This window comes from Calidris pugnax, unplaced genomic scaffold (assembly GCF_001431845.1).
Source record: "Calidris pugnax isolate Ruff unplaced genomic scaffold, ASM143184v1 scaffold166, whole genome shotgun sequence".
NCBI classification, from domain to species: Eukaryota; Metazoa; Chordata; class Aves; order Charadriiformes; family Scolopacidae; genus Calidris; species Calidris pugnax.
Genome location: NW_015090941.1, coordinates 1,231,903 through 1,247,286, shown reverse-complemented (window position 1 = coordinate 1,247,286; position 15,384 = coordinate 1,231,903). Strand labels below are relative to the sequence as shown.

General features: G+C 49.8%; 1 protein-coding gene across 1 annotated transcript in view; it reads left to right on the top strand.

Annotated features, from left to right (window-relative positions):
* SDC3 (syndecan 3) overlaps positions 1-6,684 on the top strand; it is a 70,474-nt gene extending 63,790 nt beyond the window's left edge. Inside the window, exon 6 of the mRNA XM_014951845.1 lies at positions 269-6,684. Within this exon, the coding sequence (XP_014807331.1) occupies positions 269-435 (167 nt within the window). The 3' untranslated portion in view covers positions 436-6,684. The remainder of the gene's footprint in view (positions 1-268) is intronic.
* Positions 6,685-15,384: the final 8,700 nt, after the last annotated feature.

The window sequence follows — 15,384 nt, the reverse complement described above, 5'->3', positions numbered from 1 at the left end:
TAGATGCCTTTGGGTCCTACCCACCCTTCGGCATCGCTGCACTTGGGAGCTTGTGGAAGCCCCTTGAATCACGCGATTGCGTTGGCTCCTCTCCTTCATGTTCAGTTTTCTCAACCATAGATTTCAGGAGGAAAGTTGCTCCAAAACTTACAAAGCCCAAAACCCAAGCTGGAATCCCAGATGATCCCCCACCGCCAAATTATTTGCACTGAAGGCCGGGGGGGGCAGGGGGTAGCACTGACGGCCCAGCCACTTCTGTGTCTTGCAGCGGTGATCGTGGGCGGCGTGGTGGGAGCCCTTTTCGCTGCCTTCCTGGTCATGCTGCTCATCTACCGGATGAAGAAGAAGGACGAGGGCAGCTACACGCTGGAGGAGCCCAAGCAAGCCAACGTGACATACCAGAAGCCCGACAAGCAGGAGGAGTTTTACGCGTAGAAGGAGAGCCCAGCGTGCCTCGCACTCCCTCCCTCCCCGCTCCAAACTCTCCCTCCTTCTTCTACTTCATCCAGTCTCTCTTTCTCTCTCTCTGTCTCTCTCTTTTTCTTCTTCTTTTTTTTTCTTTTTTCTTTTTTTTTTTTTTTTCGGATCAGACTGTGAATTTAAAAAGCAAAACCCGCAACAGCAAAAGGAGAAAACACGTCTTTGGCAGGATGAAAGAAAATTCAAGTGCCCAGAGCATCGCCGAGTTCAGACCGAGCACCGCTGGCCGTTCTGCAGCGGGAGGGATGGGGCAAGGAGCCAACGCCAAGGGAGCCAATGCCCGAGGAGCGCCCTGGAGAGCGCAGGATGGGGCAGTTGGGTTGTCCACGGTGGCTGGAGGTCACTGGGCTTTTCCCACCAACACAATGGATTCTGGGACCTGGACACCTTCTACCAGCCCTGGGGCGCAGGGGGATTGGTTTGGATTTATCTTCCTTTTTTTTTTTTTCCACTTTGGAAAGGAGGGAGGTTTGTTTCTCTCTCTCTTGCTTTTTTGGGGGTTTATTTTCATTTTTTGTTTGGTTTTTTTTTTTTTTTTCTTTTTCAAATGGGGTTGGTTGCTTTGCAGGATTTACCTTGTTCCCTGCTTCTGTTTGAAGAGAGGACGCGACTCTCAAATATGCTTTGAACCTTGAAAAAAGCACAAGGGGCTGGAATACCTGATGCCCCGGGGTTTGCTCTTGGAGTGGGGAAAAATAAATAAATACAAACTTGGCCAGTATGCTGGAAATGATCTCTTTAGATCACCACTTCGGAGAGCTCGTGGAGCAGCAAGAAGTCACGTTGGGGTGCCTCATGCTGCTCCCCTCCTGCCACCACCTCGCTTCACCGCATCGCTGTGCGCAGCCAGAGACCTTAAATCGATAGAAACGGCGCGTTGGTGGCCGCCAAGGGGTTTGGTTGAGAAGGGACCTTGCTTTCGCTGGGTTTTCACTGTGACCAATAAAACTCAGCTTGCGCAGTACGACCCACGGCACTGGTTTTAAAACGGAGCGGGATGTTGCGTGGTGGGGAGTTGGTCGGGGAGAGGAGTTGGAAACGGAGAAGCTGAATCCTCTCCCTGGTTCCTCCAGCTGGGATAACACCTCACAGAGCTCCACGAGGCACGAGACGCAGCATAAGGAAAGAATTGCAAAGCAGAGGCACTACTCTGTCCCCTTAGGGGTCGGACAGGGGTTCCCCCCGGCCCCTGGCACCCAGAAGGTGAGGAAGGTGAGGCAGATTGGTTCCACCAGTCAGCCCCAGGGCAGGTTGGCTGCTACATCTCTTTTGCAAGACCCAGATTGATGGTTTTGTGTTTCTTTTGTTCTTGCTTAAATTCCAGTATAACCCATGGGGCACCCAGGAGCCTGAGAGCAAAAGATCCTGGAAGCCCTCGTCGCCCAAGAGCAGTGGTTTCCCCTCCAAGGCTACCTAAGGTTCAGAGCAGCAGGGCCTCATCCAGAGCCCAACTGTGCCTTCTAGAAAGGCTAGATTTTTTTTGGAGCAAGCTCTCTGCACAGAAAAGTCAATTAGATATTTCAATGAGTTGGCTTTTAATTAGCTGAAGCGCTGTTTGCGACACAGTCAAGGAGCTTTGTTTTCGTGACGGTTGCGATCTCGATGGTGTCCCATGGAGACCTTGGCTTTGCTCTTAGAGCAATTTAAACAGGGAAATGGAAAAAAAAAAAATTGGTTGCTTTGACTCTGTTGCATCCTGAATCAACCTGCACAGACACGGTGACACTTTGTCCCCCCAGGGTGCTAGTGGATGTAGGGATTTATGACCCTGGTGGAGGCTACAAGACAGCAGCGCTTCTTTATGTTAGGAATTTGAGAGGCCAAACGCATATTTTATAGATATATATATATATACACTCACGTACATACACAGTTATATATATATATGAAATGAAATCCCTGTAAATTTTCATTGCACTGCATATGGTGGTCGGATGGGACTTTGTGGCTGGGAAGATGTGAGGTTTGGGGTTCGGTCCCCTGGGGCGCGCAGTGCAGGGACTGCGACCCCAACCACCCACCTGCTTTCACTTCGGGGTGGGGAGCAGAGCCCCAGCACACAGGCCAGCTCTAAAAATCCCCATTTTAGAGTATGCCAGCCTCAAAATTGCCATCATTTTGATTCTTTCAGTTTAGAGAAGATGGTCCTTTTGGATGTCTTGGTTGGTGATGCTGAAAGACAGATGATGTAGCGTGTGTGTGTGTGTGTACCCATTTCTTGGGTCCATCACGGCTGTGGAGGATGAGGGTGCTGTGAAGGGGGGACCACACATCTGAAGAAAGGCTGGTGCCAACCTGGGCTTTCTTTCCAGGGTCTGCTTTCTCTGACCTGCTCCAAAGGGAGGGCTTCAACTTATGGGTTTGGGGTTTTTTTTGGTCCCATTGGGACTACCCAAAGGGCCCCAGCTGCTGGGGAGTGGTGGAAATCAAGTCTCTTCATGGTTCGATGACTTGGGCACAGCAAGTATCAAGGCCACCCAAAATCACCATCTTTTGGAAAAACATGGACTTAATCTTTTGAGCTTGCATTAAAAAAAAACAACCTCCCAGCTTAATCTTTTAAATGCTGCTTTTCTTAGCTGCTTCCCTAATCTTCTCCATTCCATTTTTTTTCCCATTTAATAGTCTGAAGTTCTATAATACAATTTTTTTATTCACTCAAGCTTAACCTCGGTTCACTCAGCTGGTGTTAAGTTGTAATCCTGGCACTTAAATCTGTTACAGTTTCAGAAGTGAGGAAGGCTGGAGGTGGGGGGGCGAGAGGAGGTTGGGCAGCGCTTTCTCTTGCCTTAATTAAAAGTATGAGACGACCACAGGCAAAAAAAAAAGAAAAGGTGAAGGCAATTAAACTGGTAATCAGGATTGACCAAAGTCTTAACTCATTGTATGTCGGCTGCTTCCACACGTTTGCCATGTTGCTCTCCGCCTGGAGAGGGGATGTGAGCTCAAGGACACTGTCTTTTGGGCTTGGAGCCCAACTTTTTTTCCTGGTGATAAATCATGGCAGAGCCTTTCCTGTCGCCTCAGCTCCCCAGGACCACCCGGTTAGTTGTTGGAGTTGGTGTTTGGATGGAAAAAAAAAACAAACCTTGTCTTGCTGGAGAACGGCTGATCTTGTGCCTCCCTTGGAGGGTAAGGGGGTGGTGGGATGGAGCTGAGCTTGGACTGGTATTTTTTGGAAAAGCTCAGCTCTAAAAAAACTTGTGGATATCATCACCTCTTTATTGCCAGAGCAGCAGGGATGGGTAAAACCCCAGTGAAACCCAGAGGAGTGATGGTGCCAGGGTCTGTGAGGGGGTTGTGGTGGTGGTGGGCTGCAGCGTGGCCATCCCTGAGGCTGGGCATGGCACCACATGAACGTGGTGTGTTGCAGCTCCCAGCCCCGCGCCGGGTGATAGTGCTGAGGCCATGTCTGTGCTGAGGGTGGCCAGGGGCAGATGGTGGCCAGCGAGGCACAGCTGGTCCCTCCAGCAAACGCTTCTGCATGGGTACGCGTGTCTCACCACACTCCAGGGCTTTGGAGAGATTCCTGGTGTGAAGATGGATGGGGAAGAGGTGAGAAAGCACAGGGGGAGGAACAAAAGCATCTTTTCTCAGCTGTTGATTTGGCTGCAGAGCAGATTTGGAGGGGAATTAACTCCAGTGGTAGCCTGAGCATCTCCCCCATCATCCCTTCCCAAAGCCTGCCAGATTTGGCACGAATTCAGCCCCTTCCCCAGGCCGTGCGCATCCCCCGTAGTGATACCATCCATGAACGGCTGCTGCCTCCCAGCTGGGGCAGTGCCCAGATGTGCTCATCCTTCCAGCTGTGCACCCCGAGGATGTGGGTGGCCCATGGGGGGCTTTTCCACTTGCTTTTCCATTTCTTATCCCATTCCTTTTCTGCATGTTTGTGTGTGTGTGTGTGTGTGTGTGTGTGTGTGTGATAGGCTGCAGGAAGACTCTTTGCTGTGCCAGTTCCATCATTTCAGTAGAGCTGCAATTGCAAAGTGAGAAAGCCGGTGCCGGCTCCTCTCCAGGCTGTGCTGGTTTTCATCCTCTCTCTCTGCTGGGATTTGCAGCAGCCCATGTCTCACAGGAGAATGATGAAGGAGCTGGTGACATTCCTGATGAAGGAGGAAGGGGTCAAAGGGAAGGGAGGACGAGAAAATACGTGAGAGCCCAAATGAAGGGCTGGAAGTGGGAGGATGGGAAGGGCAGGAGATGGAACTGGACCCAGTCCCCGGGCAGGGTTCGCAGGGCTGGGAGTTGGTCCTTTCCTCCCAAAATCTCTTTGCTTTTGGACCTTTCAAAAATCAGCAGCAGGACCCTGTGCCGGGGGTGGGGGATCCTGCTGCAGGGAAGGTGATGGTGCTGGGCTGGATGCGTGCTGTGGAGTGCTGGTTTGCCTCTAAATTTCCCATTCCTTCCCCATTTTGCCTGGTGGGTGTTCCAGATCCCTGTGCAGGAGCTGCTTTGTTCCATGCGAGCCTTGGCTCCTGCTCCCCAGACTCATAATTCAGAGCTCTCCGACCCCTGCCATGAGTCACCAGCACCGAGGCTTTAACAGGAACAAAACCATTAGCTAAAAACAAAAATGGATTTTTTTAATTTTTTTTTTTTTTCCACCCCGCTTCAATCATCCGTTTTATGATGATAAGCGTTTCTGGGCTCGGAGGTTTTCTTCTGCGAGGCTCTGGCAGCTCCTAAAGTGACATTGAGTTTTGAGCACGGAAAGGTTGATTGTGGAATAACTTGGCGTCCGGCCGGGCTGGGGGCTGCGGCGACAGGGATGGGAGCGGTGTGCGTGTATGTATGTATATATATGTGTATGTAATTAATATATATGTATATATGTATATACGCGTGTGTGCAAAGCACGCGCGCGTGCACAGGTTCAATGCAAACTCTGCACCTAAAGGGGACGAGGAGGGTTTTTCCACCGGCGCCGTGTGCCCATCCTTGGCCGTGGGCTGCGGGATTTGGCCCCGGTGCTGCCGGCTCCTTCCTGCCCTCCCGCCCCCAGCCCGGTCGTAGCGAGGTCCCCATCCTGCCCCCTCGACACCACGGGGGGTGGTCGGGATGAGGAGCCTTTTGCCGACCGCCTCACCCCCAGCCAGAGCCAAAGTGGCTTCGTGCTGGCTCTGGTTTGTCCCACGTACCTCGTGCCTGCAGCTCCGCCGACGTTTCCACTCCCAGTCTATAGAGAAGTCTCAGTCTGGAGCGTACAAACTTCTTTGGGATTTAATTTTTTTTTTTCCTTTGATTTATTTTGACTATTATTTTTATTTTGGGGAAAACGTCACCCTAGGAGACACCCGTGCGATGCCCAGATTTATTTCCCACCCCCCCTCCACGTTCCAGACAGCTCATCCACCGCATCTCCAAAGACCTCAAGGGCACCAGTGACTTTACCTGCATCAGCAACCCCTCTCCTGGGTCCCCTTGGTCTAAGTCACAGAAGTACAGCTGACAATCAAACCAGACAGAACTGCTGACTTTAGAAAAATATATATCCATTGCAGTTTGATAGAACTACTTTTTAAAATCACATGCTTATCTCTCGCTAACGCTCACCGCCATGGCTCCGGGATAAACCGCCACCCATTGGTTCTTCTGTAAATAAACATGAAACATTCTTGTATAAATTAAAAAAAAAAAATTAAAAAAATACAAAAAAAAACCTAAGCAAACAAAAAAATCCATTGATATACGTCCAAAAAAATATCCCTTTCCAGAAGATTTAAATAATTCAAAGAAAAAGAAAAGCCCAACAAGTGAGCCCCACTTCACTTTTTCTTTGGAGCTGGTTTAAATTCCCAACAGGACAACAAAAAATCTTTAACAATGGAAGAAACTACAAGTGTTTTACCTTTCAATGAATATGGGAGGGAAAAAAAAATGCATGTAAATATTTTTAATAGGAAACATATCTTAAACAGAACTTTTTTTTGTATGTACATAACTCTTCTAGAGTTTAGTACTTAAATTGCTTCATAGTGTCTGTTAAAAAACAAAAATAAAATAAAATAAAATGTTTGTTAATTGTTTTTGTTCTTACTCAATGGCCAAAACTTTAAAAATAATAAAAAAGACTATAAAAATAATCTTTGCCAATGGATCTAGCACTGTAATGGTACTGTCTATTTTTTTTAATTATTTCTGTGCTGTGCCCATTTATAAAAGGAGAAAAAAAAAAATAAAAATAAAGTCATTTAAACATTGTCTGCCCAGGGCTTTGCCTGCTTTCTTGCTGCCGCCCTCCCCCAGGTGTTTGTCGTGCCGGCAAGCGATGAAGGGGAAGGGAGAAGATCTAACTTGTTCTCGGGGCTTGGTACCGTCAGGAGAAGGATGGTGGTTAATTAATGGTTTCCATGGCAACTCTGCAGAGATGCTGAGGAACCGGAGGCAGCAGAGACCACCCCAGCACAGCCCAGTCCTGCCTGTGCTGGACCACGGGGGAGGTTTGGCTGCAGGGGGGGGGGTTGTGAGACACAGGGGTGCATCTAACAGGACGGGGAGCCACGGAGCACGTCATCTGAGCGTCTCCACATCCCATGAGTGCCAGCAGCAAGCTGGAGGAGATGTCCCAGCTGTAGGAGCCATCCCCTCCCAAGTGGGAGGTGGAAGCAGCCGGGGCTGTTGGCCAGGAGTCCCTCTCTCATCACTCTCCTTTCCAGAGTGATTCCTGGAAGCCAACGTGGTGTGAGGTTTGGCAGCGACGCCGTTGGCTTCCACCGAGGAGATACTTGGATGTATTCAACCGGCTCCTGCGTTGCAGAGGCCAGACCTCCACGGATGTGCCCCGACTGGCAGCAGAAGGCAGGGCTCCTATGGCCTCCAGCTGCCTCGAGAGCCAGCCAAGGGCAAATGCTGTGCCCCAGGAGGCAACCAGCCCTATTTCCCCAGCCCCATTTCCCCAGCCCTATTTCCCCAGCCCCATTTCCCCAGCCCTATTTCCCCAGCCCCACAGGCAGGACCTGCTCCAATGCCATGTGCCAGCAAATCTGCACCCACCCCTGGTGATGTTGCACTGCTGGCATGAATTCCAGGGCACAACACGTCATGTCTAGGTTTTGGGGTACATTTTTTGAAGTGTGGCTGGTTTTTATTTTTATTATTTATTATTACCAGCCCGGACCCTGCTTCCCTTATAAATCTCTGGCTGAAGGTTCTTGTGCTCCGTCCACTAAAAATGGGTTAAACTGCCTTTAGGAAGGGTCACAGACTGCAATGCTGATCAAACCCCATCCTTCCCTTGAGGCCAGGCAGCTCAGAAGTACTTTACTGGATGTCGGTAGCAGATAGAGCCCCAAATCACCTCCCCTTTTACCCCCACCATCATCTCCCAGAGCTGGGCAGGTCCCTCTCCCCCCCAGCCCCCTCTGTACCCCCACGTTTGCCCCCCACAACACCTCTCCCTGCCCACAGAAGCATCTCAGATTGACCAGGGCCACCCATTCAGTTTTTTGAGCTGGTCCCCAGCCCCAGCAATAATGACTCCACTGTGCTGGTGGTGGGACTACCCCGGTGCTTGGCAGTGGCCACCGCCAGCTGCCGTTCCACGGGGAGTGAATAACTGCTCGCAGCGAGGTGTTGGTATTCAGGCTGAAGGTTTGAAACAGCCTCTAATTATATCCCCATCCCCATTTCTCATATATTTTCCCCCCCCCTGCTCAGAGGCTGTTATGGGAATGTTCCCTTCCTGCAGCAGCATATTTGCAGACCCCCAGGATTTGGTAGGATAACCCCAAATTACGGTCCAAGTGGGGTGTTTTTTTGCAACAAAAGGGGCTCCCTGTGACTCACTGGTTGTAAATCTTTGCGACGTGAGCAGAGCATCCAAAAATAACACTGTAGTTGAGATTTCAGCTTGCCAATTAACAGGCCAAAGGGGCACTAACCCCCCCCGCCCCGGCTCCTTGGTTCAAAGGGCTGCATGAGAACAGCCACAACAGACACCTCCATGACCAGTGCTGACCACCTCGTGGAGACACAGCTGGGAAAGATCTTCAGATACCAACTCTGAGCTGAAAAGATCATGGAGAGAAACAAGATTGTCACTGCTGTCCTGAGTAAACTGTCCCCAAAGCCTTGGAGCAACCATTGTGTCCATGCTCTGAAAAGCTGCACTGCAAAAGGTGCCTATTTTAGGGGTAAAAACCAGGAGGCCGGTTTAACTTAGGCTTGGGGAGGGGACATCCAGGCTTCTATCCACTGCCACTGCTCCTTGGAATTAGTATACGGAAAAAATAACCCTAAAGCAATAGCAACCACCACCTGAGCTGAAATACAACATTTCCTCCTAGTCAGCTTTAGGAGATTTCTAAAAACCACTGAAATGACTTGTGTTAGAACTAATGGGCTTCAGATGGAGTGGGAAAATGGTCTGCTCAGCCTCCAAAGGAAAGGATTAAACAGCAGCAAGCCAAAGGGCTAACCCCGAGCTTGGCTTTTTCGGCACTTTGATGGGCTTCCATGATTGGCTTGCCAGTCCTGAGGAACTGAAAGGTCAAGGCTAATTTATACCTGATAAATGCAACGAGTGGTTTAGAGAGGATGGAGGTGGAACAGGCCCTCGTGCTCAGAGGATGCAGGGTGAAGAAGAAAGGCAACAAGGTCAAATCTGATGCCAAGGTCCACAGGTCGCAAGGCTCAACCCTGAGGTCTCACCAGGTCTTCACAGAGAGGCACCGACACAGGAAAGAAGCCAAACATCGGGAGTTAAGGACTGAACAAGCTGTTCAGAGACGGTTCTTTTCTAACAACCTGGACCCAATAAACATCTTAAAAACCTGGCTGAGCCATCTGGAAGCAATAGTTCCCACTGAAGACCTGTGAAAAGACTTCCAAAAAGGTGGGAAAAGAACAACCAGGGTGCTTTAAGCTTCACAGTTTACTTTATAAACTTGAAAATATTGGATTAAACAATCACACTGCCTGTAAGCACCCTGAGGAAGACAAGGACACCGGTCTTGATGAACTTGTCAAGAACTGATGTGTCAAATCAATCCAATGTCCTTTTGTGACCAGGAGCCTTGCTCCGTGCACTGACACAAACAGGTCCTTGTCTAACATGGTCGGGGCAGTGAGGTTTTGTCACTGTCTCACAGGGGACCCTCATCTACATGCAGTTATTGTAAGATGGGTGAAAAACCCGACTGTAAGGTACCTGGGGAGTGGTTATCAGCAGCTCACTGTCAAAATGGACAGATGGATTGAGTGGACATCCAGACAGGGTCTCTCCTGGGGGCAGGTTTATTCAATATTTTCATTAACAGTTGACTGATGGCATAACATGGATGATTATTAAATTTGCAGACAATACCTTGCTGGAAGGGACAGCAAGTACATCAGAGGACAGGGCTGGAATTCCAAGTGATCTTACTAAATTGGAAATATATCATAAGGCAAAAAAAATCATCTCCGTGATCAGTGGAGGGGTCAGTCCCACCAGAGGACGGTTCACCGTGGTCTATCCAAGTATCCAGTACAGAAACCTCGAGAAGACAATTTGTCCCGCCTGTTTCTTTGCTGAACATAGCAGGGGTCGAGAGATTTTCTTCAAAGCAATTTAATACATTCTAAAATTCGGGAGATAAACATTTATTGAGATGCAAAGCAAGGTACCGTGCATCTCTCTGATATGGAGCCAGTAAAATCACAGCAGCCACCCGGCAGCTTGTGCTCCATGTGCCATGTCCAAGCCTGCTCTTCATCCCCGGCCAAGGCAGCACCTGCAGCTGAGTGCTGTCCCCTGCGAGTCACCATCCCAGAGGTGTCCCAGCTGTCCATGCCCAGGATGTGGCTGCTGCAAAGCCATGGCTTCTATCCAGCTCAGGGACAGTCCAGTTGGCATCCACCACCCCAAGCCACCCCACTGGCAGCTCTTGTTTTCTGATCTGCCTCAAGCCTGGAAATAAATTCAGGGCTCCTGACAGCCCCTCACCAGGTCATCAGGCCACTGGGCCATCTTGCTTTCTTGCATGGACATAGCCAAGGCAACAGTGGTATGAAGGGGGCATTTTTTACATCCATGAGAGATGCGTGAGCACAGCTGAAGCACAGAACACCTGCAGAAAACCCCTTGCTGGTTCAGCTGGAGCTGGGATTTTGTTGCCTGTGCCCACCATGGAGATGTGCTTCTCTAAGGCAGCATTTCAAAGAAGTGATGGAGTCAGGTGCCAGGTTTCAGGGACATTGGCATCAGAGGAATGCATGTATGAATGTCCCGGCAGTCCCCAGAGCCTGGGCATGCTCCCCAGGGTGCCAAAATGCTGTAGATATTTGGGTGCAATGGAAGGAGGGTGCCAGGGACTTGCGAGCTGGATGGGGACCTCTTACATGAGTTAATTGGTGTGTGCTGGAAGGGAAGCAGGGCACGGAGGGCTATGTACCACTGCCTGGGATTTGCCAAGACCATAAATCCACCTTAACATTCCAGTATAAGACCTTCATGGCTTCACCCCCACTCCCAGGCCTCACATGGCACCACCCCAGCACCAGCTGCGTCTCAGCAGTGATAGAGCCACCCCCTGCCACATCCTCAGAGGGTTACAAATCCTTTCTGAGCTTTCCTGCATACTCCAAATAAGCAGTATTTACCAACTGCTCCGACTAACGCTGCCTGACTGCTCCCCAGGAGGTGTTCCTGGAGGCAGGGATGGACCGTCCTGCCTCATCCCAGAGACCAGGTGGCCTCTGCTCTGCTCCCACCTCCAGACACGGACACAGGGTCATCTCCTGCCTCCCTTTCCCCCAGCTCCCTGGAGGCCTGATCCTGTGTCCTACCTCACAGGACTTCACATTGCTGTAAATAAGTACCCCCTTCATCCTCACTCCCATCTTTTCCTATTTCCTCTGAGGTCCCTCCCACCCAGCTCACCTCTGGAGCTCAACAAATTCCTTCTCTGTGTTTCCCCCTGGCTTCTGTAGCTCCTGGCCTCTTTGCCTTGCTTTCCAAGGGCAGGAAGTAATTTAAAAATAATAATAATAATATGTGTATATTTAAAAAAAAAAAATAAAATCCCAGCAGAGAATGGCCGGATAAAACTCCTTGTCCTGGCCTGTGAGACAGGGCTGCCTGATGGGAGCGATGGATATCTGGGCACGGCGGACGCCAGTGGCTCCAGAGTGCCGCCTCGGAGTGTTTTTGGTCTATTGTACAGGATTCAAGGCAAAGAGCAGCCTATTCCTGCTCCGCGTGACAACATTTCCTGAAGCATCAGGAGATATTAATAGCCAGCTAATACAGCAGTCAAACATTTCCCATTATTTACCTGCATCAAGACAATTGGCATCGGTGCCGATAAACGTACCCTTGGGATTTGCCCGTGTCCCGCACCGACCCCCAGCCCCACTCTGAGCTATTTCCTCCCTGCTCCAAACCAGGCACTGTTTTTTCCAGGGCTGTGTCCATCCCCGTGGCGGGTGGACAGGACAGTTTGCCCCATGTCCCCTGTCTGAGAGGACAGAGAATTCCCTGGTGGGATATTTCCACCCCCCTGTAGAAAGGTTCAGAAAAATCAGCGTTTGTCCAGGACTGCTGGAGCCTGGACATTTAGTGCCTGGATTTGCATTCAATGAGGAATTCTGCTGGTTGACAATCTGTGTTCAATCTAATGAGGAACAAAGCCAATTAAAAATAATAGGGACCCTGTGCTACTGCCTGTAACAGAACAATAATAATAATAAAGGCTAAATCAATTTAAGTGTTCCATTTAGATAAAACCCAAACATTCCAATCTGATTCTGCCTTTCTCATTATTTTTTTGTAATCCTCTCTCATCAGTACAAAGTCATTGGAAATGGAGAATTGGAGCAGCTGGTTTCTCCCAGAGCTGGGCAGGTCCCTCTCCCCCCCAGCCCCCTCTGTACCCCCACGTTTGCCCCCCACAACACCTCTCCCTGCCCACAGAAGCATCTCAGATTGACCAGGGCCACCCATTCAGTTTTTTGAGCTGGTCCCCAGCCCCAGCAATAATGACTCCACTGTGCTGGTGGTGGGACTACCCCGGTGCTTGGCAGTGGCCACCGCCAGCTGCCGTTCCACGGGGAGTGAATAACTGCTCGCAGCGAGGTGTTGGTATTCAGGCTGAAGGTTTGAAACAGCCTCTAATTATATCCCCATCCCCATTTCTCATATATTTTCCCCCCCCCTGCTCAGAGGCTGTTATGGGAATGTTCCCTTCCTGCAGCAGCATATTTGCAGACCCCCAGGATTTGGTAGGATAACCCCAAATTACGGTCCAAGTGGGGTGTTTTTTTGCAACAAAAGGGGCTCCCTGTGACTCACTGGTTGTAAATCTTTGCGACGTGAGCAGAGCATCCAAAAATAACACTGTAGTTGAGATTTCAGCTTGCCAATTAACAGGCCAAAGGGGCACTAACCCCCCCCGCCCCGGCTCCTTGGTTCAAAGGGCTGCATGAGAACAGCCACAACAGACACCTCCATGACCAGTGCTGACCACCTCGTGGAGACACAGCTGGGAAAGATCTTCAGATACCAACTCTGAGCTGAAAAGATCATGGAGAGAAACAAGATTGTCACTGCTGTCCTGAGTAAACTGTCCCCAAAGCCTTGGAGCAACCATTGTGTCCATGCTCTGAAAAGCTGCACTGCAAAAGGTGCCTATTTTAGGGGTAAAAACCAGGAGGCCAGTTTAACTTAGGCTTGGGGAGGGGACATCCAGGCTTCTATCCACTGCCACTGCTCCTTGGAATTAGTATACGGAAAAAATAACCCTAAAGCAATAGCAACCACCACCTGAGCTGAAATACAACATTTCCTCCTAGTCAGCTTTAGGAGATTTCTAAAAACCACTGAAATGACTTGTGTTAGAACTAATGGGCTTCAGATGGAGTGGGAAAATGGTCTGCTCAGCCTCCAAAGGAAAGGATTAAACAGCAGCAAGCCAAAGGGCTAACCCCGAGCTTGGCTTTTTCGGCACTTTGATGGGCTTCCATGATTGGCTTGCCAGTCCTGAGGAACTGAAAGGTCAAGGCTAATTTATACCTGATAAATGCAACGAGTGGTTTAGAGAGGATGGAGGTGGAACAGGCCCTCGTGCTCAGAGGATGCAGGGTGAAGAAGAAAGGCAACAAGGTCAAACCTGATGCCAAGGTCCACAGGTCGCAAGGCTCAACCCTGAGGTCTCACCAGGTCTTCACAGAGAGGCACCGACACAGGAAAGAAGCCAAACATCGGGAGCTAAGGACTGAACAAGCTGTTCAGAGACGGTTCTTTTCTAACAACCTGGACCCAATAAACATCTTAAAAACCTGGCTGAGCCATCTGGAAGCAATAGTTCCCACTGAAGACCTGTGAAAAGACTTCCAAAAAGGTGGGAAAAGAACAACCAGGGTGCTTTAAGCTTCACAGTTTACTTTATAAACTTGAAAATATTGGATTAAACAATCACACTGCCTGTAAGCACCCTGAGGAAGACAAGGACACCGGTCTTGATGAACTTGTCAAGAACTGATGTGTCAAATCAATCCAATGTCCTTTTGTGACCAGGAGCCTTGCTCCGTGCACTGACACAAACAGGTCCTTGTCTAACATGGTCGGGGCAGTGAGGTTTTGTCACTGTCTCACAGGGGACCCTCATCTACATGCAGTTATTGTAAGATGGGTGAAAAACCCGACTGTAAGGTACCTGGGGAGTGGTTATCAGCAGCTCACTGTCAAAATGGACAGATGGATTGAGTGGACATCCAGACAGGGTCTCTCCCAGGGGCAGGTTTATTCAATATTTTCATTAACAGTTGAATGATGGCATAACATGGATGATTATTAAATTTGCAGACAATACCTTGCTGGAAGGGACAGCAAGTACATCAGAGGACAGGGCTGGAATTCCAAGTGATCTTACTAAATTGGAAATATATCATAAGGCAAAAAAAATCATCTCCGTGATCAGTGGAGGGGTCAGTCCCACCAGAGGACGGTTCACCGTGGTCTATCCAAGTATCCAGTACAGAAACCTCGAGAAGACAATTTGTCCCGCCTGTTTCTTTGCTGAACATAGCAGGGGTCGAGAGATTTTCTTCAAAGCAATTTAATACATTCTAAAATTCGGGAGATAAACATTTATTGAGATGCAAAGCAAGGTACCGTGCATCTCTCTGATATGGAGCCAGTAAAATCACAGCAGCCACCCGGCAGCTTGTGCTCCATGTGCCATGTCCAAGCCTGCTCTTCATCCCCGGCCAAGGCAGCACCTGCAGCTGAGTGCTGTCCCCTGCGAGTCACCATCCCAGAGGTGTCCCAGCTGTCCATGCCCAGGATGTGGCTGCTGCAAAGCCATGGCTTCTATCCAGCTCAGGGACAGTCCAGTTGGCATCCACCACCCCAAGCCACCCCACTGGCAGCTCTTGTTTTCTGATCTGCCTCAAGCCTGGAAATAAATTCAGGGCTCCTGACAGCCCCTCACCAGGTCATCAGGCCACTGGGCCATCTTGCTTTCTTGCATGGACATAGCCAAGGCAACAGTGGTATGAAGGGGGCATTTTTTACATCCATGAGAGATGCGTGAGCACAGCTGAAGCACAGAACACCTGCAGAAAACCCCTTGCTGGTTCAGCTGGAGCTGGGATTTTGTTGCCTGTGCCCACCATGGAGATGTGCTTCTCTAAGGCAGCATTTCAAAGAAGTGATGGAGTCAGGTGCCAGGTTTCAGGGACATTGGCATCAGAGGAATGCATGTATGAATGTCCCGGCAGTCCCCAGAGCCTGGGCATGCTCCCCAGGGTGCCAAAATGCTGTAGATATTTGGGTGCAATGGAAGGAGGGTGCCAGGGACTTGCGAGCTGGATGGGGACCTCTTACATGAGTTAATTGGTGTGTGCTGGAAGGGAAGCAGGGCACGGAGGGCTATGTACCACTGCCTGGGATTTGCCAAGACCATAAATCCACCTTAACAT